General features: G+C 35.9%; 1 protein-coding gene across 2 annotated transcripts; it reads right to left on the bottom strand.

Moving 5' to 3' along the window:
* Positions 1-1260: 1260 nt before the first annotated feature.
* On the bottom strand, positions 1261-24929 carry Vmn2r40 (vomeronasal 2, receptor 40). Of its 2 annotated transcripts, none has more exons than XM_017321893.1 (6): positions 24733-24929; positions 21613-21904; positions 13586-14398; positions 12109-12336; positions 6173-6296; positions 1261-2015 (listed from the first exon to the last, which is right to left on the bottom strand). In XM_017321893.1, exons 1-6 carry the CDS (start codon positions 24927-24929, stop codon positions 1261-1263), a joined length of 2409 nt encoding a protein of 802 aa, XP_017177382.1. The 2 variants fall into 2 exon arrangements, with proteins under 2 accessions (XP_017177382.1, NP_001098542.1); NM_001105072.1 differs by having other exon boundaries at positions 1261-2165.
* Between the last annotated feature and the right edge of the window lie 1832 nt (positions 24930-26761).

Here is a 26761-nt window from a genome sequence, read left to right on the forward strand (position 1 = left end):
CATTTTAGACCCATTTGGCTCCCTTTATGAGAAGAGAATTGATAAATGTGAAATATTTACTGTAGCTGCAAACACTCAATTGTCCTTTTGAAAAGTCGTTTTCTAGAAAGCAGCATAATTAAAGCATCTGCCTCTCATTCTGTTTTCCAGAATTTTCTGAGTCCAGGACCTCAATCAGAACTGCACACAAAGGGCAATCTCCGAAAGAAATTAGGTTCATGCAAATGTCAGTAGTTTTACCTTTCCCTTCCATAACTACAATATAAATAGCATGTTGACATAGCTACAAGCTTATTTCATTTCATTTTTTATTTATTATTACTCAATTTTTTTTACAGTCTAGTGGTTATCCCCCTCCTGGTTTTCCCCTCCTGACTCTTCCTCATCTAACAACTCCTCCGCCATCTCCAAGATGATATAACTACCTCCCCAACGCCCAGCCCTTCCTAATCCCTGGGGACTTAAGTCTCTCTGGGGTTAGGTGTGTCTCTCCCACTGATGCTAGACCAGGCAGTCTTATGCTGCATATTTGATGGGAGCTTCACATCAGCTAGTGTATGATCTCTGGTTAGAGGCTCAATGTCTGAGAGATCTTGCTTGTCCAGGTTTGTTGAGAATGCTGGTCTTTCTATGGGTCACCCTCCTCAGCTTCTTACAACTATTCCCAATTCATCCAGAGAGTCCCTGGGCTTCTGATCATTGTTGGATATAATATATTTGTATTTGACAGCAGAAAAGGAACATTTCCTTCATAGACTATCGGCCAATAACTTGAAGAACAGATGAAAAAAATGTCAGTATTTTTATGTGTGTGCTCTTACTTGAAATCAAAAAAATATGTTCTGATTTCATCTTTGCTGATTATTTAGTTAGTCTGTGTTTCTCACTAATTATTTGATTTGGTAGATGGTTTCTATGTGTAACCCTGCCTGTCCTAGATCTCATTTTTCTACATAAAATGATGGATTCAACTGCCTTATCAATATTTTTTGGAAGTTACCAGAGGGCAATCTCCATGAAAGCAAAACGAAAAAGTAAAATTGTAATAATTAGAGTGTTTAGTTCTCTGAGAGGAAATGAAGCAAGGGAATGAGTGCAAGATTTTATGGACACTGTACATAAGTTCAGTAGATATGATACTTCCTGATATCACTAGTGCAACCAGTGAGAGTGATTCTAAAACTAGACACATGCACTATAACCCAATATTTGGTGGATATGTACCAACTTTACATTTGACAGAATTCGTGAAATATTTGTTCAGAAATATGATTTTTCCCTGATCTTTTGGGTAGAATTTCTCTCTGGTCGCATTAAAATGATATAAATCTTGGGTACAAATATACACCCAAGGATCCCTGCACTGGATGCCAAGATGGAGAAGATCTCCACAGCAACCATGTGTTTGCCCTTGGTGCTATGGTAGACAGGGAGGAAGGTGACCCAGACACTGCAGAACACTAGCATGCTGAAGGTCAAGAACTTGGCTTCATTGAATGTGTCAGGCAGATTCTTGGCCAAGAAAGCCAGAGAGAAGCTTCCAAGTGCCATGCAGGCCAAATATCCCAGGATACAGTAGAATGCAGTATCTGAGCCCTTGTTGCACACAATGATGATGTGGCCATGGAGAGTGTGTTCATCAATATCAACAAAGGGAGGAGAAACTGCTAGCCAGATTGCACACAGAACACATTGGAGTAGGGAACATATAGGAATAATGTAGTTGGGTGTCCCTGATACCAGGAAGTTTCTCAATCTTCTTCCTGGGTCTGTGACTTTGAAAGCCAGAACCACAATGACTGTTTTGGCCAGAACTGTGGAAACAGCCACAGTGAATACAATTCCAAATGTGATCTGCTGTAAGACACAAATGGCTCTGTTTGGAAGGCCAATGAAGAAAAAGGAGCACAGAAAACAGAACATGAGTGACATGAGTAATAGGTAGCTGAGGCTTCTGTTATTGGCCTTCACAATAGGAGTGTCATGGTGCTTCACAAAGACACAAAGTACCAGAGCTGTGAATGCAGAGAAACAGAAGGCCATTAAGGCAAGTGCCATTCCCAAGGGGTCTTCATAGCTTAGAAAGGTGACACCTTTCTGAATACATTTGTTCTGTTCAGTGTTGGCATATTGGTATTCTGGACAATTCATGCATTGATCCATATCTGATTTCCAAAGGAAAGCTTAGTTAGGTCTGCTTTAGAAATTTTATTGTCAATGAATTTCATGTAAGGGTAATGAAAGAAGCCTTGAGATGCTGCCTTTGATGCTGATATGTAATGTGATGGATATTGCTGCCGAGCATTGCTTTCAATTCATAATGTTCATAAAGATTTAAAGGAAATAAAACCAAGCAATTTTTTCTTTTGTACTTAACTTGATTGTATCAGTTATGATGTTATTAAAAAGGGGTTTGTGGGGTGTGGCGGGTGAGAGAGGAACGAAGCCTTGAGGACCAGCAAAAAGAATATAAACAGGCAACCTCAGATAATAAGAGCGTGGGTGGACCCACCAAAATGCACCAGAGACTTGGGAGGTCAGAGACCCTAGATGAAATGTACTACAGTAGATAGAGGGAATGTACAGAGCCCACCTCCAGCGTTAAGACAGGGCATCAAATGAGTGATTGGGTTCCCATCCCATAGTCACATCTCTGACCCATAATTGTTCCTGTCTGAATGCAAGGATGAAATGCGGGGGAGGCTGAGGAAAAGAAGGTCCAATGACAAGCCCAAAGTGGGATCTAGGTCAAGAGGAGGTCTTATGACCTCACATTTTACTGAGGCTCTGGAGCACTCACAAAAAGGATCTATCATGACTGCCCTCCTAAATACAGTTATTTGCACCCAACCAATGGACAGAAGCAACTAATCCCTGAATTAGGGAAGGCTGAAAGTAGTTGAGGAGTAAGGTGATCTTGCAGGCAGACCAGCAGTCTCAATTAATCTTGACCCCAGAAATCTCTCAAACAATGTACCACCAAACAGACAACATACACCAGGTAATATGGGTCCCTCAATATGGTAAAGGGCTCTGTGCCTGTGCTCATTCAGAGAAGATGCACCTAATCCTCAAAGACTGAAGGCCTGAGGGAGTTTAGAGGTTAGGTGGTGCGGGGCATTGGTCTATGCACAGACCGGCTGGTCTCCAGTTGACCTGAGATGCTGAACCCTGGGACTCAGTGGTCATAATTTACGTACATAGGAGGGAAGGAGCTCTCTCATGGTCCTGGAACTCTGGCTCCTGCACAAGTTATCTTCCATTACATCCCCCTCAAGAGAAACAAGGCTAGAAGTCATGTAGTCAATATCCCAAGCTTTTGACCTTCAGGCTAAACTCCTCCCCAGTTACCTAGCAACATAAATGATAGCATATTTTAAAGGGGCTGATTGGCCACTCCTTGCGCGCTCTCTCTCTCTCTCTCTCTCTCTCTCTCTCTCTCTCTCTCTCTCTCTCTCTCTCTCTCTCTCTCTCTCTCTCTCTCCTTTGTTCTCTTGATCTTACTCTCCTCTCACTCTCTCCATCTTACTCTCTCGTTTTTGCTAATTCTCCCCCCCCCCCTTTCTCTCTCCTACATTGTTTCTTTCACCCGGCCTTTCTACAATAAAGCTCTAAAAGCATAGACAGTCTCTGATCATCAAGGCTGTGCTCACTCTTGCCAGTGTGGGAATCTGTCTTCTCTCTTCCCTCTCTCCCATAACCCCGGGTCTACAGGGTGTTGCCCCGGGCCCCCAGGTTGGGCTGCCCCTTGTCCATCCCCTGTTGAGTGAGTCAGAGACTTGGATGCCCACCCAGAGCTGAATGGAAAGTCTCTGGCAGCCCTCCCATGTCTGCCTGTCCAGGGCATAAGTGGAATTCTCGCGGGACATGGGTCCTCACTCCCCATTCTTTTCCCAGGCCCCCTTTTAGTTCCTATAAGGTGGTGTGGGGGATGGGAGTTCAACATGAAGTCAGGTTGCGTTGGGGAGAAGGTGTGGGATGTGCAGTATTCAGTTGGTGTATGGGGGGATGGGGAATGGAATATGAAAGGTAAAAAGGAATAAAAATTAATGTTATCAGAAAGCTAAGGTTTCCTAAGCCATTTTTTTCTATGCTAACATTAAGTAGATTATTTAATTCAGAGAAGATACATTCATAAACCACAATGTGGTTGGGTATATTTTATAAATACAAAACCCTATACTCACTGTTTTCTGAGATGACTGACTATTTTATGAATTCATTCCCTATGACACTTTGAGCCTCTGACTTCTACTGGGAAAAGATGTATAATAGGTACTGGAGAATTTACTAGCTCAAACTTGTTGACACAGAAACAACACAGAATTGAACAGGTAGGCTGTATGTATATATACATACTTATATGTGTGAGTTCATGTGAAGGTAGATATTGCATTATTGTATTTAAGTGATTCCTGTCATAAGTCATAGGAAGAAGGTGGAATATGAGAGGAAATATAATGTTTATGTTTGAATAGTAGAAAATATTAATGAAATAAGCCCTAAGATGTTTCCTCATCTGGCAATCATTAATCAAAAGTTCTGGTTATTGTTCATGATGTGCACTCATTTTAGCACTGAAGGAAAAATATCTCTGTAGATACTTTGTACTAAAAGTTCCTTCACCTTGATTCCTTCTTCATATGGAAAGCTGAATACTTTAATCCTTGCCTCACCTCCATTTGTATGAGAATCAAAGATGAAATCAGTGCTGAGAAACAGAATGAGCAAAATCACAGAGGAATCCTCTGGAAAGGGAGGTAACCCAGATGGTTTGTGATAAGCAATTATACTCCATTCTAAAATTGTAATCCCCAACATGGTAACAACATGAACAGTGATTGCAATTGCACTTAATTTCCAAGTCATTTCAGAGAATGTTGATGTGCTTCCTTGGTTTTCAGAATTCTTATCTACAACAATGCATTTGTGGACAAATATTATTTGATAAGTTGCCTAAGAGCCTAAGAAGTTAAATTAGATATAAATAGAATATGTTGTTCTACCAGAGAATCTGAGTTCAGATCTCAGTACCCATGACAGATATCTCACAAGTAAATATAAATTTAATGACAGTAGTATTATTTGCTCATATGTGCACGTGTATATGTGTTATCCACTCCACACACTTAAGCAAATAATGCAATAAAATATTTTATGGAATTTTTGTATTTAATTTTGATGTACATATTAATTTTTTTACGTCTAATACAATTTTGTATACTTTAAATTTGTTTTCAAGTACAGTATATGTTAAAATGTATGACTTCAAAAGACAACTTAGTAGATTGCTTGGTTTTACTCCATGCATCATGGGAATAAACTCAAACTGTAAGCCTTAGCAACAAATAATTTAACTGTTTAACTGTCTCACAGGCATAATATGTCTTCTAAGAATTTTAATTCATTATGTAGAAGGAAAAGCAAAATATTTGAAAAGGTAACCATAAACTTATTGCATTTTGCCAACCCTAAAAAATTATCTTAATAATGGGTGTAGTATGTAATATACTGATTATGAGTCTCATGGTATATTCCAATTCATAGGTCAAGTCTTATCTCCTACATCCTGGATTCTTATTACATCTGGTTTTGAACATGGCCATCTTAATATCGCATACTTAACATTTTTCCATAAATTTGAAAATACTTTTGTCTTCTAAATTAATGTTACAGAGAACATGGATTTTGCACCTAATAGTCTCATGATCTAATCCAGTAGATTAAATATAATATTCAGTTCTTCATGGGCTCTTATATGTACATGGTGTGCATAATCATATTTAGGATAAATAGATTAATGAACTATGACTAAATCAATACTAACAAAATTCATGACTAAAATCTAAATGTACATGTAGTTTTATAACAGATTATCTGTTTGGAAAATCTTGTGCAGAATTCCTGCAAATTACAGTTATATTTCCTAAAGTATTTTCTTTTTGAAATATAATTTACCATGAATTTTCAATGAGTCACTATGTGGGTCAAGGCACCAGGCATGTTTGTTTGCTTTTGCAAGATTTTGTTAAAGATTTTTGTATCTACAAGTAGTAAATTTGATGAGTAATATACTTTATATCTGCATTTGCCTTTTAGCTGACTTCATTATCCCAGGGTGATGCAAGAAAAATACATATCTTCAGAATATATCAGAGCAGCAAACACTCACTTGTCTCATTAGAAATTTCATTTTCAGGGCAGGGGCTGCAAACAAAACAGCAGGCTGCCATTCCCTCCTTCCATAATCTTCTGAATCCAGGACTACATTCCGCACTGCACACAGAGGATGGCATCTGAGAAAAATTAGACACATATTGATAATGAGTTTTAGAAAGTTCTTTTATGTTTTAGATTAGCACTTTAAGATTTCAATAAGCTCATTTTATTCACACAATCTGATTGACATTTATTTATTTATTTATTTATTTATTTATTTATTTATTTATTTATTGATTGTGTGTGTGTGTGTGTTTTGAGGCAGGGTTTCTCTGTGTAGCCCTGGCTGTCCTGGAACTCACTTTGTAGACCAGTCTGGCCTCAAACTCAGAAATCCACCTGCCTCTGCCTCCCAAGTCCTGGGATTAAAGGTGTGTGCCACCACCAACAGGCCCCTGAGTGACATTTTACAATGTCCACTATTTAATGGCCAGAAATAAATATTGGAAATGCATTGAAGAAATGTTGCATAGTATCTGAGTGTCTAGTAATTTAGGAAAAAGAGCTGATATTGAGCTGTATGTGGAAACTACAGAAGTTGCAACCTGATGTTTTTTAGTTAATTATTTTCAACTTGGTACTAAGTGCTATGGACAGAGGAAACTTAATTGAAATATTCTCTCAGCCAACACTAGCCTGTCCTCATATCTTTGAAGCATTTTCTTCTTTGGTAATTGACATAAAAATGCCCATCTTACTGTGGGCAGTTGAGCCAGTAAGTAGTGTTCTTTTAAGATCTCTTGGGAAAAAAAAAACAGCCTAAAGTAATGTTGGCAGTTTTTTCCATTAATGGGAGAATCAGAAAAATGTTTGGGAAACTGATATTAAAACATTTTACATTGCCTTATCATAAAGAAAAAATCTATTCTTTATTCCCGGTTTCCTGATATCCATACTTGTCTTTCTATAACTATAAGGCATATGTCAAATCACACCTTCCTCCTCACTTTCCTTATTATCAAAGTTTAATTAAAGCAACAGAGAAGCAAGTTAGTATTTGAAGAAATTTGTAATAGGAAAAATATGTCCTTCAGTCACAGATAACAAATATGACCTCAAATAAATTACTGTTGCAAAGCAAGAGAAAATCTATATAAAAAATAGTGGAGTATGCAGACACTGGTTTAATATGGTTGGAGATGATGAATTAATCCATAGCGACCTTGAATATGGAGTATTCCATGACGTCAAAATGCTCTACAGTGGCTTCAAATATTGGAAAAAGCTGGATAAATATTAGATTGTTTAAAGTTAATTGAAGATTTGAAGAATTCTTTCTATATTTTTGATATTGTTGAAAAGGGTGTTACACTTTCCCATCAAAGATCAGAGTATATTTCCCCCGGCCATCATTTTCTTTTTCTCTTTCTTTCTTTCTTTCTTTCTTTCTTTCTTTCTTTCTTTCTTTCTTTCTTTCTTTCTTTCTTTCTTCCTTCCTTCCTTCCTTCCTTCCTTCCTTCCTTCCTTTCTTCCTTTCTATCTTTCTTCCTTTCTTCCTTTCTCTCTTCCTTTACCTTTCCCTCTTTCTCTCTCTCTCTCTCTCTCTCTCTCTCTCTCTCTCTCTCTCCCTTTCTTCCTTCCTTCCTTCCTTCCTTCCTTCCTTCCTTCCTTTCCTTCTTTTTTTTTTTTTTTTTTTTTTTTTGAGACGGGGTTTCTCTGTATAGCCCTGGCTGTTCTGGAACTTACTTTGTAGACCAGGCTAGCCTCGAACTCAGAAATCTGCCTGCCTCTGCCTCTCAAGTGCTGGGATTAAAGGTGTGTGCCAACATGCCTGGCTCCCATCATTTTCTTTAACTGTATATTATCCCTTTGTTATATTTGAAAGAATATTTTGTGTTAGAGTATGGAATGTCTGCATACTTTTGTACTTTATGATAATTTATTTTAAGGTAGTGTCTCCATATCACACATGGCTGTTTTGGACTCACAATATAGGGTAGACTCGGAAGAAACAGACAGAGATTTTCAGATTTTGTCTCTAAAGTGCTTGGATGAAAACATGAATCACAAAAACAACCTGACATTTTTTCTGACTTTCATAGATAAAATTTCCTCTGCATGTATTATAGTATTGTAAATAGTTTTGTGAAAGAAAATGTTCTAATATCAATATAGGTTCCTTCTGTTCAATCACTATTTTTGTTTCTTTATGTATGAATTAATGTTGGAGTTGGCTAAGAGCCAGTTCTGAAGGCTTTTGGAAAATAATGTAATTCTATATTTTGTCTTTTATTGCATTTAATGGAACTGCATATATTGAAGTATGCTTGCATTCCTGAAATAAATTCTCCCTTAGAGGAAGAAAACAGGGGAAGGGAAAAAATAGGAGAAGAATCAGGTAGAAGATGGAAGATGTGTACAGACGTCAGGAAATTGAACAGAGGTGTATAGCAATCAGGGGTGGGTTCTTTGGATAGCAACTAGAGAGTCCCAGATGGCAGAAAATCAAGAGCATCCCAGGAACCCAAAGGGATGACATTATCTGAAATATCCTAGAATCAGGAGGAAGAATCTGTTGATACCTTATCCAGAGGTTAGGCATGGCCCCCAGGTTGAGGAATAGGGCCACCCACACATCCACAAAATTTTAACCCAGAATTGTTCCTGTCTAATGGAAATAACAGGGCAAAGAGTAGAGCAGAGACAGAAGGAAAGGACACACAGAGACTACTCCACCTGGAGATCAATCACAAATGCAGACACCACACCCAGACACTATTGTGGATGGCCAGAAGTGTTTACGAAGAGTAGTCTGATACAGCTATCTCCTGAGAGGCTCTGCCAGATCCTGACCAATACAGATATGGATGCTCACAGTCAACCATTGAACTGAGTACAGGGACCCCAATGGAGGTGTTAGGGGAAGGACTGAAGGAGTTAAAGTTTCTTATCTGGCAACAATTGGAGGGGAGTCCATTGGTCCTGTGAAGGCTTGATATCCCAGTGTAGAGGAATGCTTAGGTGCTGAGGAAGGACTGGGTAGTTGGGTGGGAGAGCATCCTCAAAGAAGCAGGGTAAGGGGGATGATATAGTGGGTTTGGGGAAGGGAAACAGGGTAAAGGAGTAACATTTGAAATGTAAATAAATGAAATCTCCAATTTAAAAAATTGAAAAAAAGCCACAAATAGCAAAATCACAATAAAAATGGGAGTATAATTCATGTGTAGCTTCTAGCCTAACACATACTAGGTTGAATCTTCAACTCTAAGAATGTAATAAACAACAGTAAAATAAGAGCAGTTTTTTTTGTTTTGTTTTTTTGGTAAGGCTTTATATGTCTTACTTTTATGAAGCCAAAGGCAGTTGGGCAGTGGTGGCACACACCTTTAATTCCAGCACTTGGGAGGCAGAGGCAGGTAGATTTCTGATTTTGAGTCCATCATGGTCTACAAAATGAGTTCTGTGACAGCCTGATAATAAAACTAGTTTTTTCTTTTCTTTTGATTTTTTTTGGCTTTAGCCTCTTTTATACCAGTTGAATGTTAGGAATATGATTGCAAATTTTCCCCATAAAAGCCCTACTACATATCAGGCCCTATTCAATGCACAAAGTTAAAAAATAATAAATTTGTGTGTTTGTATACACACACACACACACACACACACACACACACACACACGCACACACACACACATATATATAATATTATATAAACTTGCTATTTACTTACTGTTTCTTCATATAAAATATTAAAGTATACTGCGATATATAATACTTATATTTTCATGCAGTGTGACACATAGATACATATGAGGAGTATCTAACACTCATTTATTGCCATGTAGTGCTTCCTAAATATTTTATAAGGAGCACAGCTCCAAAACTAACAATTTTCAGAGTGAATGATAAAGAGTTGACAAAAATCCAAAGTAGAAAAAAGAATGAACAAGCCAGGATTATCAGCAGTTGTGAATGTGTATTAACTCTGATTAGTTTACAAGCAACGCTGAGAATTAGTCTCATCCCACAAACCTCAAGAAATCCTGTGTACAATAGATAGAATAGTCAAGTGGAAGCAATGAGTTGGTCTCATTTGGGCTCAAATATCAATGTGATTGTATTTTCACACTTTTGCTCCCAAGTCCTGAGTACATTCAGTTTATATAAGGTTAATTTCCAGGTAGGGGAACAGGGCATTTGTGAGTCACAAAAATTTTTCTACTGTCCCTTGTATTTGGTAATTATGCTATGGTTAATCAGTGATAAAAGAAGGTACCAACAGTGTTTGACTACCAGATTTTTGTGTTTTGGCTGGCTTTGAAAAGGAGAGTCTATTTCAGGGTGTTTGTGTAGAATTCCCATTGACATATAACATCACTTTGTCCAAGGAATTCCTTTTACAGTTTGACATTAATAGTTTATAGGTGCTTCTTCTTATGTTTGTTCACATGCAAATGTGGAATAAATAATTTGTATCAGTACTTCCAGATATTCTGATTATCGAATTGACAGTTTGAATTATATTTTCAAAAATAAAGTATTCTTTTTACTAAACTTGGAAAAACTGTCACTCAATTGTCTATCACTAACTCATGCTTCATTCACTACTATTCAAATGAGGTATGAAGTAGGATTTCGTGGTCTTTTCTCCTAGCTCAATTTCATATGTCTAGTTACCATAATGTGTTATGAAAATTTTGTTCTATTTTGATGGCTTAGATTTGTTTAAACTTGTTGTATTTTATTATTCTCCCATAGAATCCTGTCATCTTCTAATGAGTGACATAAAGTGGATCTGATGAAAAAGGAAGGAAATAGGCATATTAACTATAATATATTTGCCAGTAGAACAGACAATTGTTCACATCCCAATAGAAGGAATGGAAACTCTAATTAGGATATATTGTGTGAGAATAACAAGTTATTTTCAATAAATAAAACAATCAAAATTTAAAAAAAACTCCCTGTTCTCAGAGAATGATCTTTCCTTTGTGTGTTGTATTCTTTTGGTAGGTGTTTTTGTCAAGAATTATTCCACACATATCCATCAAATGTATTGTTTTTGAATGACCTTTTTCCCTCTTATTAAACATTATGCTGTTTTTATCCATTTTTTAATAAAGAAATTTTCTCCTCTTGTATATGAATGTGTTTTCATTTCCTTGCCTGCCTCTGCAGGCAACTTAGGAATGTCTTAAAAAATAAACCAGTTTTTTTTTTTTTTGTCTTTGATTTCATTTAGAGAATGTGAACACAAAAGTTCAATTATAACTGAAAATTACTTGTTGCTTTTGTCTGGTTGCTGTTATTGCTGTACTTGAGGTGTGTCAATAGCCTTTATTTTTCTGTTGTTCTAGTGCTGTCTATAGGTTCCTTTGACCTTCTTGTCATCTTATGTAAAAGAGTGAGTGGATTCTTCAAATTTACTAAAAAGTGATGTTTCTATGAATATTATTTTCTGTAATTGTGTTCATTAGTGAATGTGTTGAATGTCCTTTTATTATACGGTAAACACTTTTGGATATAATGACAAGGGTTAGCAATTATGACTATTGGTGTTTCATAACTGTAACATTAGCCTCTTCCATATCAATACCTGTTCCAGAAGTTTAAGGTAAGGGAGGAAATTAATGTTTCATTAGCGCAATTATGTGAAGAAAATTTTGTTTAATTTAAAGGAAAGAATATCAAACAGTGGGGAAAAACAGTTTTTTTTTATTTATTAAATTTCAAATACAGGTTCTGATATGACAAAGGTATATTTTATGCATGTTTGAAATCTTCAAATAATTGGTAAAAATGTGAAAAATGAAAAAAAAAGAAATATACAGGAGACTAGAAATTGGTTCCTTATGTGACTAAATTGTTCATTTCAATATGTTGCCGTGTATTCATCTGACACTGTTTACTGCTCTGTATTATAAACCAGTAAGCTAGCACACACTTACCTTTCTTCTTCCTGTGGCCAACTCAATCATGTCTACATATAAGTGAGAGTGTCGACCATGTGGTAAATATGGGCTGAACTTTCCTAACTTCATCTTAATCTCAAGGTGTTGTGAGAGATTCCCAAAGTGAATAATGTCATATTCATCCTGCATTATTACTCTTTGCTTCATAAACACTTTGTCCCCAAGAGGATTAGTGAAGTAGGCCCTTCTTAGAAAGGAGTTTACCTAAAATACAAGCATTGCACCAGAATGTATATATCATTCCTTCCAGTCATAAAATTCATTCTGATTTCATAACAAAGGCAAATATATTTAAAGAAAGAAAGAAAGAAAGAGAGAGAGAGGAATCACAACAAATGCAATTGCATAAATGAAATTATCACAATATTACAAGAATTTCAGTTTTCTCAGTGAAGAATACCAAACACAAACAGAGAAAAAAGCAGATCCAAACATAGGTATGCAACACACTCACAAACATACACACACACACACACACACACACACACACACACACACACTCACACAGAGAGAGAGAGAGAGAAAGAGAGAGAGAGAGAAAGAGAGAGAAAGAGAGAGAGAGAGAGAGAGAGAGAGAGAGACTGACAGAAAAACACGGGGAGAGGTAATATTGACACACAGAGATTTTTATACTCACACCTAAAGACAAAAAGAAAGCCAGAGGCCTTGACAAGTACAAAGAAATAGGCAGACACATACTTAGTAAAGCAGGTACAAATATATATAAGTACTTAAAAACACTTAAAAATACATACTTTCTACACAATGAAACCTACTCTGACAAAACCTCAAAGAAACATGCACACATATAAACAAACACTCATAGAAAGAAATTCCTACATAGAAAAAATTTTTGCTCACTTCTACTTTCATACAGAGAGATAAACATATATGTTGAAAGTAACACAAATATAAACACAGATACACAGAAAGAGTAGAAAATATACATATACTCAGTGAGAAGCATACATTCACATTTATAAACACATATACAGACAGAAAAGGATACCAACACTATTTCTTGTTTAGTTACTCTCAGAAAAAACAGAATGTTCTCCAAAGCCTACACTCTTGGCAAAATCACTGGAAACACTAATGAAAATAATTCCTCCAAATGATTTCCATATAATTGAGAAATATAAATATAAACTCATCTTCTAATCATGGAGAAAATTAATGAGGAAAGACTGTTTATATCCAATATTGGAAGGGGCATGCTAATAGATATTTGTGTGCTCTGTATAAAACCACACATTTTCATTGCTAATCTGTGAATTCTTTTTCCAATCACATTCATAACAATCTATAGATTTGGTTTTGTTAAGGTAAAATGTTTGGAAACCTATCTCTTTTGGAATATATTTCTTATTTCTTTAAGTCTGGGCATCTGAAAGACTCTAAACAACTATGCAATTGAAGACACCAAACTTCTTTCAATAGAAGAAACTTTTACCTTTAAGCAGTGAGAACTGGCTCCTTTTCCATTGTCTATTGCCTGATTATCAGCATGTTGCAGATTCATCTCATGGAGGGCATGGGCTATGGCATGCACAGCATTGTATATGTTATGACTATTCTCACTAAAGGTCATGTCAAACTTCTGTTCCATTAGCCAATTAAATGAGGCATCAGATGAATTGTTCTTCAGTATTTTACAATTGGATGCTGAGCTTACATAGTTAAAATATTTCCACTCTTGCATTAGTAGATATAAATCTGTGTTTCTGAGATGGAACCATGTCTGTACAAAATTTTTAAAGCCAGAAATCTCACCATGGTGGGGTAGAAAAGTAAGTGATCCATAGAATGTGCCATGACTTATGTCTTTTTTCCTGGTAGGGAAATTCAATTGTTTTGTGGTGATCCATATTCTCTGTAAAATGGGAGGTTCCCACATTCTGAAGATCAAATCAATGAAATTGTATGTTTCTCCATAAATGATAATAACATTTGTGGATGACATCACAATTTGGTTGTAGTACATTTCAGTATTTTGTGGAAATGAAACATCATCAACAGAGATCATTTTCACAAAGGCAAAGCAAATTTCCTTGTTTTCACTCTGTTTCTTCAACTCTAAAAGAAATTGGTTTCCTTGATCATCATCTGGGATGACAAGGCCAATCCAATTCCAGTTGAAGTAATGTATGAAGGAGACCATTGCCAATGCTAGAGATGTGTCCTTTGGGGCCATCTGATAGAGATAGGGATATTGTTCATCATCACTGAAGATGGAACTGAAAGGTCCATAGGTAAGCTGAAGGATCTACAACACAGAGAGCAGCATGATGTGTGGTTCATGTGAAAACACTTGTAATTATATTTACCTGCAAACAGTTGATTACCTATGACTTTTTCTCTCTGATTCAAATGAGCAAACGTGGAAGCCTGGCACATCCACTTCTTTTGGGAACAGCAAGCATAGATGTTTGACAAAGTTGTAACAAATGTATTCAGATGTTATAATGACTGCCTTCTGTCTTTCAGTTTTGGTCTTGATATCTCTGTTTCAAATGTTTGAAAGGTTTTTTATACTTTTACAATTTGGGGATATTTGATGAATATTTTTTTAAAAAGGCTTTTATGCCATAATCCATAAATACTTCTAAGATTGAAGAGGAGAGTCCTGTACATATTTCTGATATAGCATTTGGAAGAGATACTCTTATATTGCCCTACTTGACAGTAATATTTTACACTAGAGGTTGTGACTCATATAAAGCTGCCAGAGATCTCCTTTTTAGGTTTTATTCTGAATTACTCTGGCAATGTCTGCCTCTGTGCCTCCTCAGGAAACAGACAATAAGATCAAAGTATTTGTAAAAATATTAACTAGATTTTGCAGCCTAAAAGTGTTAGCAGCAAATTGGATTAGAAAACCTCTTCTTACTATATACCCAGGTAATTCTGGTGCAAATAATTGGGATTCATAAGTTGTACACCTTTAGGAAAATATATACAAATGAAGTTAGATTGAATGGTATTTTGTCCTCCTTAAAAAGTGATTATAATGATTTTAAAAATCTTCATGTTGAAAAATATGGAAAAATGAGGACAGAATGAGAAGACCAAACTGACGGATAATTGGAGTAGATGAGAATGTAGATTTTCAACTTAAAGGACCAGCAAATACCTTCAACAAGTTTATAGAGGAAAACTTCCCAAACCTAAAGGAAGGGAAGCCCATGAACATATAAGAAGCCTACAGAACTCCAAATAGACTGGACAAGAAAATAAATTCCTCCAGACATATAACAATCAGAACAACAAATGCACCAAATAAAGATAGAATATTAAAAGCAGTAAGGGAAAAAAGGTCAAGTAACTTATAAAGGCAGGCCTATCAGAATTATACCAGATTTTTCACCAGAGACTATGAAAGGCAGAAGATCCTGGACAGATGTTATACAGACACTATGAGAACACAAATGCCAGCCCAGGCTACTATACCCAGGCAAACTCTCAATTACCATAGATGGAGAAACCAAAGTATTCCACGACAAAACCAAATTCATACATTATCTTTCCACGAATCCAGCCCTTCAAAGAATAATAACAGAGAAAATCCAATACAAGGATGGAAACCATGCACTAGAAAAAGCAAGAAAGTAATCCCTTAACAAACCAAAAACAAGACAGCCACAAGAACAGAATGTCAACTCTAAAAAAAATAAAGGAAGCAACAATTACTTTTCCTTAATATCTCTTAATATCAATGGACTCAATTCCCCAATAGAAAGACATAGACTAACAGACTGGCTACACAAACAGGACTCAACATTCTGCTGCTTACAGGAAACCCATCTCAGGGAAAAAGACTGACACTACCTCAGACTGAATGGGTGGAAAACAATTTTCCAAGCAAATGGTCTCAAGAAACAAGCAGGAGTAGCCATTCTAATATCTAATAAAATTGAATTCCAACCCAAAGTTAACAAAAAAAAAAAAAGACAAGGAGGGACAATTCATAATCATCAAAGGTAAAATCCTCCAAGAGGAACTCTCAATTCTGAATATCTATGCTCCAAATGCAAGGGCAGTCACATTCATTAAATTGACTTTAGTAAAGCTCAAAGCACATATTGCTCCTCACACAATAATATTGGGAGACTTCAACATACCACTTTCATCAGTGGACAGATTGTGGAAACAGAAACTAAACAGTGACACAGTGAAACTAACAGAAGTTATGAAATAAATGGAATTAACCGATATCTACAGAACATTTAATCCTAAAACAAAAGGATATAAATTCTTTTCAGCACCTCATGGTACCTTCTCCAAAATTGAACATATAATGGGTCACAAAACAGGCCTCAACAAAAACAAAAATATTGAAATTGTCCCGAGCATCCTATGAGACCACCATGGACTACGGCTGTTCTTCAATAACAATATAAATAATGGAAGCCACCATTCACATGGAAAATGAACAACACTATTCTCAATGATACCTTGGTCAAGGAAGGAATAAAGAAAGAAATTAAAGACTTTTTAGAGTTTAATGAAAATTTAGCCACAACATACCCAAATTTATGGGACACAATGCAAGCATTTCTAAGAGGTAAACTCATAGCTCTGAGTGCCTCCAAAAAGAAACTGGAGAGAGCACACACTAGCAGCTTGACAACATATGTAAAAGCTCTAGAAAAAAAGGAAGCAAATTCACCCAAGAGGAGTAGACGGCAGGAAATAATCAAACTCAGAGGTGAAATCAACCAAGTGGAAACAAGAAGAACTATTCAACGAATCAACAAAATGAGTACCTGGTTCTTTGAGAAAATCCACAAGATAGATAAACTCTTATCCAGACTCACTAGAGGGCACAGGGACAGCATCCTAATTAACAAAATCAGAAGTGAAAAGAGAGACATAACAACAGATCCTGAAGAAATAAAAAACACCATCAGATTCTTCTACAAAATGTTATACTCAACAAAACTGGAAAACGTGGGCAGAATGGACACATTTATAGACAGTTACCAGGTACCAAAGTTAAACCAGGATCAGGTCAATGATGTAAACAGTCCCATATCCCGCAAAAAATAGAAGCAGTCATTAATAGTCTCCCAACCAAAAAAAAAAAAAAAAAAGCCCAGGAAGAAGAAGGGTTTAGTGCAGAGTTCTATGAGATCTTCAAAGGAGACCTAATTCTACTTCTGCATAAAATATTCCACAAAATAGAAGTAGAAGGTACTCTGGCCAACTAATTCTATGAAGCCACAATTACTCTGATACCTAAACCACAGAAAGATCCAACAAAGATAGAGAACTTCAGAACAATTTTCCTTATGAATATCAATGCAAAAATACTCAATAAAATTCTAGCTCACCGAATTCCAGAACACATCAAAACAATCATCCATCCTGATCAAGTAGGTTTCATTCCAGGGATTCAGGGATGGATTAATATATGGAAATCCATCAATGTAATCCATTATATAAACAAACTCATGACAAAAACCATATAATCATCTACTTAGATGAGGAGAAAGCATTTGACAAATTCCAACACCCATTCATGATAAGAATTCAAGGACCATACCTATACATGATAAAAGCAATCTACAGTAAACCATTAGCCAACATCAATGTAAATGGTGAGAAGCTGGAAGCAATCCCACTAAAATCAGGGACTAGACAAGGCTGCCCACTTTCTCCATACCTATTCAACATTGTACTTGAAGTCCTAGCCAGAGCAATTCGACAACAAAAGGAGACCAAGGGGATACAAATTGGAAAAGAAGTCAAATTATCACTTTTTGCAGATGATATGATAATATATATAAGTGACCCTAAAAATTCCACCAGAGAACCCTAAACCTGATAAACAGCTTCAGTGAAGTAGCTGTATATAAAATTAACTCAAACAAGTCAATGGCCTTGCTCTATACAAAGAATAAAAAGGCTGAGAAAGAAATTAGGGAAACAACACCCTTCTCAATAGTCACAAATAATGTAATATACCTTCACATGACCCTAAATAAGGAAGTGAAAGATCTCTATGATAAGAACTTTAAGTCTCTGATGAAAGTAATTAAAGAAGAACTCAGAAGAAGGAAAGGTCTCCAATGCTCATGGATTGCCAGGATCAATATTGTAAAAATGGCTATGTTGCCAAAAGCAAACTACAGATTCAGTGCAATCCCCATCAAAATTCCAACTCAATTCTTCAATGAATTAGAAAGGGCAATTGCCAGATTCATCTGGAATAACAAAAAACCTAGGATAGCAAAAACCCTTCTCAAGGATAAAAGAACCTCTGGTGGAATCACCATGCCTGACCTAAAGCTGTAATAGAGAGCAATTGTGATAAAAACTGCATGGTACTGGTATATCAACAGACAAGTAGACCATTGGAATAGAATTGAAGACCCAGAAACGAACCCACACATCTATGTTCACTTGATCTTTGACAAGGGAGCAAAAACCATCCAGTGGAAAAAAGACAGCATTTTCAACAAATGGTGCTGGCACCACTGGATGTAGAAGAATGTGAATTGATCGATTCCTATCTCCTTGGACTAAGGTCAAATCTAAGTGGATCAACGAGCTCAACATAAAACCAGAGACACTGAAACTTATAGAGGAGAAAGTGGGGAAAAGCCTCAAAAATATGAGCACAGGGGAAAAATTCTTGAATAGAAAAGCAATGGCTAGTTCTGTAAGGTTGAGAATTGACAAATGGGACCTCAGGAAAATGCAAAGCTTTTGCGGGGAAAAAGACACTGTCAATGAGACAAAAAGGCCACCAACAGGTCGGGAAAGAATCTTTACCTATCCTAAATAGGATAGGGGACTAATATCCAATATATATAAACAATCAAGAAGGTAGACTCCAGAAAAATCAAATAACCCCATTAAAAAATGGGGCTCAGAGGTAAGCAAAGAATTCTCACCTGAGGAATACTGAATGGCTGAGAAACACCTAAAAAAATGTTCAGCATCCTTAAACATCAGGAAAATGCAAATCCAAACAACCCTGAGATTTCATCTCACACCAGTCAGAATGGCTAAGATCAAAAATTGAAGTGACAGCAGATGCTGGCAAGGATGTGGAGAAAGAGGAACACTCCTCCATTGTTGGTGGGATTGCAAGCTTGCACAACCACTCTGGAAATCAGTCTGACAGTTCTTCAGAAAATTGGACATGGTACTACTAGAAGATCCCGCAATACCTCTCCTGGGCATATATCCAGAAGATGTTCCAACTAGTACGAAATACACATGCTCCATTATGTTCATAGCAGCCTTATTTATAATAGCCAGAAACTGGAAAGAACCCAGATGTCTGTCAACCGAGGAATGGATACAAAAAATGTGGTACATTTACACAATAGAGTACTACTCAGCTATTAAAAAGAATGAATTTATGAAATTCCTAGGCAAATGGTGGAGCAGTAGGGTATTATCCTGAGTTAGGTAAACCTATCACAGAAGAACTCACACAATATGTACTCACTGATAAGTGTATATTAGCCCAGAAACTTAGAATACCCAAGATACAAGTTACAATTTTCAAAACACATGAAACTGAAGAAGTACTAAGACCAAAGTGTGGACACTTTGCCTCTTCTTAGAAATGTGAACGAAACACCCATGGAAGGAGATACAGAGACAAAGTTTGGAGTGGAGACAAAAGGATGGACCATCTAGAGACTGCCATATCCAGGGATCCATCCCATAATCACCCTCCAAACGATGACACCATTGCATACACTAGCAAGATTTTGCTGAAAGGACCCAGATATAGCTGTCCCTTGTGAGACTATGCCGGGGCCTAGAGAACACATAAGAGGATGCTCACAGTCAGCTATTGGATGGAGCACAGGGCCCCCAATGGAGGAGCTAGAGAATGTATCCAAGGAGCTAAAGACCCTATAGGTGCAACAACAGTATGAACTAACCAGTACCCTGGAGCTCTTGACTCTAGCTGCATATGTATCAGAAGATGGCCTAGGAGGCCATCACTTGAAAGAAAGGCCAATTTGACTTGCAAACTTTATATGCTCCAGAACAGGGGAACGCCAGGGCCAAAAAGTGGGAGTTGGTGGGTAGGGGAGAAAGGGGGGGAGGGTATGGGGGATTTTGGGATAGCATTGGAAATGTAAATGAGGAAAATACCTAATAAAAAAAAGAAAGAAAAAAATTAAGGACCATGCCAAAAAAAGTATCTTATAATGATGCAAAAATCTTCATGTGGAAAAATATGGAAGAACGAGGTAATGGAACCCCATAACTCCTCTTTCTTACAAAAGTTCACTTGTGAAGTTCTAATCTTGTATCTTACAATGTGGAAGCAAAAGAAAAAAAAAACAAGATAAAACATAGCAATAAATTCTACAGAGTATATAATAATATTATATACTGATAATGATATAATAATTTAAATTAATTACAAAATAATATGATCATATTATTAAAGAAAATGACTTATTAAAGGTATGGCACTATGGGTGTAAAAGTTTTACCAGGGATATTATGTCAGTTTATATTCTGACATTTGAGTTCTTTTGTGATTGGTTTACCTAACTCAGGATAATGCCCTACTTGTCCACCATTGCCTAGGAATTTCATAAATTCATTCTTTTTAACAGCTGAGTAGTACTCTATTGTGTAAATGTACCACATTTTTTGTATTCATTCCTCTGTTGAAGGGCATCTGGGTTCTTTCCAGTTTCTGGCTATTATATATGAGGCTGCTATGAACAAAGTGGAGCATGTGTCTTTCTTACTATTTGGAACATCTTCTGGATATATGCCCAGGAGAGGTATTGTGAGATCTTCCGGTAGAACCATGTCCAATTAATAGTTGGTCATACACTCACAAGTAGTCAAATTACTAACTCCACAGGCTGGATTGCAGCTTTTCATCCTTTCTAATACCACTGAAATGCCATGAGTTGCCAGATTAAGAATGGTATTTCATGCCTTTACAAAAAAAAAAAAAATACTCCATATATTTAAAAGCTGGGTTATAGAGAAAATGTTGGTAAAATTTATTTCTGTTCTATCCCAGTTTATCTCTGATGACTAAACTTTTAACTCCACCGTAATTCTGTTATTTCACAGTTTACTAATAATAATTTAATCTTATGACCAAGATGAAGATAACTCCTATCTGGGGACAGAAATAATAAGCTCTATGTTTTGGAACAGCTTGAACAAATCTCTGCTTGCTGAGCTTGGTATAAATAATGAAGCATTCTGACTGACAGTCAGTCAAGGCTGTAAGATTCTCCCTCCCAACATGCCAGACTCAATTCTCCATGGCCTCTTCTATTCCTCCTTGAAGTTATCTGTCAACTTCTAGTGGTAATCCCTAGTTGAAAGTCTAACATGTTTCTGAATAGTAAGTATCCTGGGACTACCTAGATTGACATAAGCATAAGTCCAACCACATCCCTTAACTTTCTTAATAGCTATCAAAGTCCCCCAAAGAGACATGATGTTAAGAATTCCTGGACAATGTTAACTCACACGTGGAGATAAGAAGCTGTCCAGGTAATCCCAGAAACTTAAAGATACCTTCCAATTGGGTCCTGAAATCAGAAAGGAGCACATACTCTCTTCATTACAGAAATAATTAGGGATAGGGCTTTTTTTTCTTTTATGAAATAAATATGGTGTAGGTGTTACAGTTTTTCCATCACAATGGCCCAAAGCGTATCTTATAATCAAAGACATATTTGGTAAAAGATCAGGATTTCTGTTGATTTCATCCATTGCAAACACCAATGCCAAAGCATATTTGTGGTTTGTAGTTGTTTTTCTGTAAAAGAGTACAGTGTTTATTATGGACAGATGATTATACATGAACATTTGTACTCAATAGAACTACTATGCTATACTGGAAGTTTCTGCATCTCACATCTAAAGATTGGAACAAATGGCTTTTGTTATAAGATTGGATTGACAGGTGGACCTGGAAAATAGCAAGTACTTTAAAAGTTCATGATCGTGTTGGTCCCTTAAATAAGAGATGGTATTGACCTCATCAACAGAGATAATTTCCATTTTTGTTTTTGAGTGCTTGACCAGAAGGTAAAGAGAAAACCACAGATATTGACAAAACAGTAATTCTGATCATGTCTTCATTTTGAAATTATTGAGCAAGAAATAAATTCGTTATTAGAGCCACTGAGTTTATGATAGTTTCTTGTGAAATTAACTGAATTGGTTAAGGAAATGAAACCATAGCCAGGAGTGTTGTCACAGGCCTTTACTACCAGCATTTGGGATGCAGACGAAGGTGGGAGAAAAAAGAAAAAAGAAAAAAGAAAGAAAGAAAGAAAGAAAGAAGTAAAGAAGAAAGAAGCAAAGAAAGAAAGAAAGAAAGAAAGAAAGAAAGAAAGAAAGAAAGAAAGAAAGAAAGAAAGAAAAAGAAAGAAGAAAGAAATGAAACCATTATTTATCAATGCATAATGGTCTCTCTCTCCAGAAATATTTGCTTCCTGTACTTATAATCAATTACAATTAGTGGCCAAAATACTTGACACATCCCTTCATATCTATCCTCATGCTGTTATTTTTTCAATCTTTTATTGAAATAAAATATTCTCTAAAGATTTATTTTTAATTAAATTCAAATATCAAACATGAATTTGGAAATTGATACATGCCAATATTTAAGTTTGTATGTATTTGTGCAAGTACTATTTAGGTTATAAGATTGCAATACATCCAAATGTTTTATAAGATACTTTCCTGTAGACTATCCTCAATTCAAATGCACAATTATGCAGCAGTAGCAGGTGTTTAGTGCAGAGATTAAGGGCTTGTTCCACCACTAATGTATCATTCTTCTACTTCCTATTTACAAACAAATGTGATATATTCACTCTGGGTATTTTATTCATTATGAATTAATTTCTAGGAAACATCTTTGACAACCTTTATCATTACACTAAAACATTACTAGTATCCTACTGAGTACTAGGAAAATAAGGAAATATCTGTGATATTTGTATATGCCAGTATTATATGTTTATAATATAGAAGAGATTTTTTTGTGTAAATTTATATGATATATTCACAGTTTTTGTAAAAAAAAAGTGGACCACTAGACAATGGGAATGGGATAATACCATTGCTTTTGTTTATTTTTATGAAAAGAATAATATCTCCTGTTTTATCCTTGTCATTTCATATAATTTTATCAATGAACACTCTATGTACACCTACATATTTAATGATTAGAATGCAGTAAATACAGTCTTTCACTAAAACTTATACAACTATTGTGTTTTCATTCTATATCCTGTAAAATAGGTCATTTTAATATTATTTATTACCACCCACCCACACACACACACACACACACACACACAAACACACACACACACACACAAATCTTAATTAAAATTATACTAATATACAAAATAAATTTGAGAGTAGACGTTGTGCAATGCTCAAACTACTACCTATAACTTAAATTTAGGAAACATCAGTGTAGCCTAGTTGTCTAAAGGCTGTGTTTTAAAACAATGATCAGCAATCCACAAAAATTGGTGTTGTTACCAAGTTGGTAAAATATGCACTAATATTTACTAAAATTATTGAAATAAGTCCCACAAGATTTAGATATTTTAAAAGGGTCAGGGATTAACCAACTCATAAATGAATGGAGAAGACATTTTTCTTAAATAATGACAAAAAACTAATAGAAAGCTCCTGTATCACTGTCCTCAAACGTTACAACTATCCCACAATACAATTGTCACCCATGCCAGTGACAAGGGACATAAGCAGTCACCACTGTTATTGATAGCCTGCCTATTCAAAGAATGTAATCATATCATTGGATTCCATATGTTCCAAATATGGTTTACTCTAAAGAGAGAGTGCCCAATTGAACTTTGCAAAACATAAAAGTCAGTGACTGTACATAAATAGTGTGAAGTACGAAGCCACAGTGCTTTTGGATTTTATCTTTTAAAACACTTCAATGTTTTGACCCCAAATGAGCTAAATATTCCTTGCTCATATACATACAAAGATATCCATCCAGGCATTCATATGAAGTAGGAATTTCTGAGTGTAAGTATCTTCTCTTTCCAAAACTGATGAAGTTTTAGAAGTCAATAAGTGACAACATGCAATGACTTTGAGACATAAGTTTGTATGTATGTAAAGTTTTTGACAACTATATGTGCCATGAATATTACTGGAACCAGAATATGCTCTAGGAGCAGCACACTTATGGAAGGACTGTCAGCAGAATTTATGACCATTTATTTACATGTACTTTGGATAAAACATAATGCAATATTACAGGATCAATTTCAATAAGTCATCTCTGTCTACAGTGCAATATAAAGTGTCAAAAGGTGGGCTTTATGTTAAAGATCAATGTAGATAATCCTTTATTCCATAGCTTCCAACCTTTAAATTAGAAGAAACCTGGAGTAAAACCAAAACCTCAACTGGATTAATTAAATGGAGAATATAGGATTAAATCTGTAAAAGAATTAAGGTTGTTTCTCGGAGGTCAGACTTAGCACCAGGACAGAAGACTCAAGAATTTGCCTAATCTTCATCCTCAGAGCACTCAAGAAATATTGATGTTCTCATTTCATTTTAAAATACAAATTTACTTACAGAAAATTAAGAGTCTTGTTGAAATAATCTTTTTCAGTGGGTGTCTGAACTGCTGCCAGGATGAAAGCACAACTTAATCCCAAATATTCATCCATTATTTCATCCAAATTTATTCTCCAAAAGCACCTGGGACCAATGAAATTGGCCATGAGAAGTGTAATATTAAGGAGGAAGAAGACTCTCATGAAAATGAACATCTTTTTCCTGCCTTGTTGATTGTGAAGTGCCATGCATATCAGCACATCAGATTTCTACCAGTTTTTATTTCTTTGTGCAAAGGTGAGGTTTATTGCATATTCATGACTCATTTTATTTTTAGGTTTCTCCTGAGCCCTGGAAGAAACTTAAATACTTTCTTCCCTGGGGCTCTGCAACTGGTGTCCACAGCCCATATAATAAACACATGTACGTAAATACTTAGGAGTATGAATCATTCTCAGTCTCCATGATATCATTCATGTTTGTGAATCTGTGGAAGGAAGCCCCTGTGTTCAAATTTAGTCCTTGGAAAGTTTCAACAATTTGATTATGTGAACACAGTCAGAAATGATGTCAGTGGATTGTATCACATTATTCACAGTGAGACATCCAGTAATAGCAAAACTGGAGCTACTGAGGACTCACAGGACACTTTATTACACAGTCCAAGTCATGCAGAGGCAGACTCATGTTTACAGTCACTGAGATCCACAGATCATGTAGAGTGTGGACTATGTCACTAAGTGACAGAAATATCTAAACAAGACCTGTGCTTCCATTATCTTGAGAATATATAAACAGATCAAATCCCAAGTATAGGTAATCAAGCTCTATCTGAAATCATACATTTCTTCACATATCCACAGTTAATTTACATGGTAAAGATTTAGATTTAAAGGCTCAACAAGACCCAGAAAATATGCCATGCTTTGTTCTTTATTTCCAATAGTACATAAAGTCACTCCACTTTCCAAAAATTATTTAGTAATGAAAAAAAATCACGTTAATATTTGGGTTCCAAACCATTATCTCCCTTCCACGTTCTCAATTTTTTTCAACTTAATATCCTAGGCTGATGCATCTATTCTACATTACATATTTTTTACTACATTGTTTTTTGTCATTTTACATTGAGGTAGTGGCTTTTAAGGAATCTTATTTACAAATATCTATTAAATATCTTAGAAACAAATACTGACTGTGACGGGACACTGTGGTTCAATGTGTAAACTTTTCCTGTACATCTAAAAAAATCTATTAAATATTTAAAAAAAAATAGTGACTGTGATGGGACTTTGTGGTTCAATGTGTAAACCTTTCCTGTACATTCTCTACCCATGTATATTTGGTTGCAGTATAGAGTCAACAGTGGCAATCTGAGAGTTTACTGAATATTGTTCACTCATAAACCTGTTCCATTGGATTTGGACTGGAAACAAGAAGAGGTTATATAGGCAGTTCATCAGTATGGGGAATGATATGCTCCATTTTAAGTCAGAGTGACACAAACAAGTTTAGTGTTTTGCATTGTATATTTCTGCATTATATAAAAGTCACTGGTTTTCCTGTGTATGACTGCTTAATCCCTGATAAATTCAGAGTACAGAGACTTTTTATCTAGAGGAATGATAATGGAGCAGTCTTTCATAAGAATACAGAGGAAATTTGTTTTTCAAGTGTGCAAATGAAATTTTCAGTAGTTCAATTTTATTAAATCATTTTTGTTTAATAATTATGATTTCCTGTACATTACCGTACAGTATTGAGGGTTTTATTGTAGCACATTGACACAAATGTAGCATGTACTTTGCTGGTATCTGTACCTCCATGGCCCATGTCTGTCACCCATCTGGCCACTGACTCATTCCTCAGTTCAATCCACCTTCTTCTCCTTTCAAGACATTCTTGTCATGCTCAATTTGCAACTCAAGAATGATATTTTTCTTTCAATTTTCTGACATAAGCTTCATATTTCCTTTATTCCTTTATGCCTTCCCAATTCCTTTATGCCCTTTTAGTCAAATAATTTTTCACTTTTTTCAGATTTTTA

This window comes from Mus musculus, chromosome 7 (assembly GCF_000001635.26).
Source record: "Mus musculus strain C57BL/6J chromosome 7, GRCm38.p6 C57BL/6J".
NCBI lineage: Eukaryota > Metazoa > Chordata > Mammalia > Rodentia > Muridae > Mus > Mus musculus.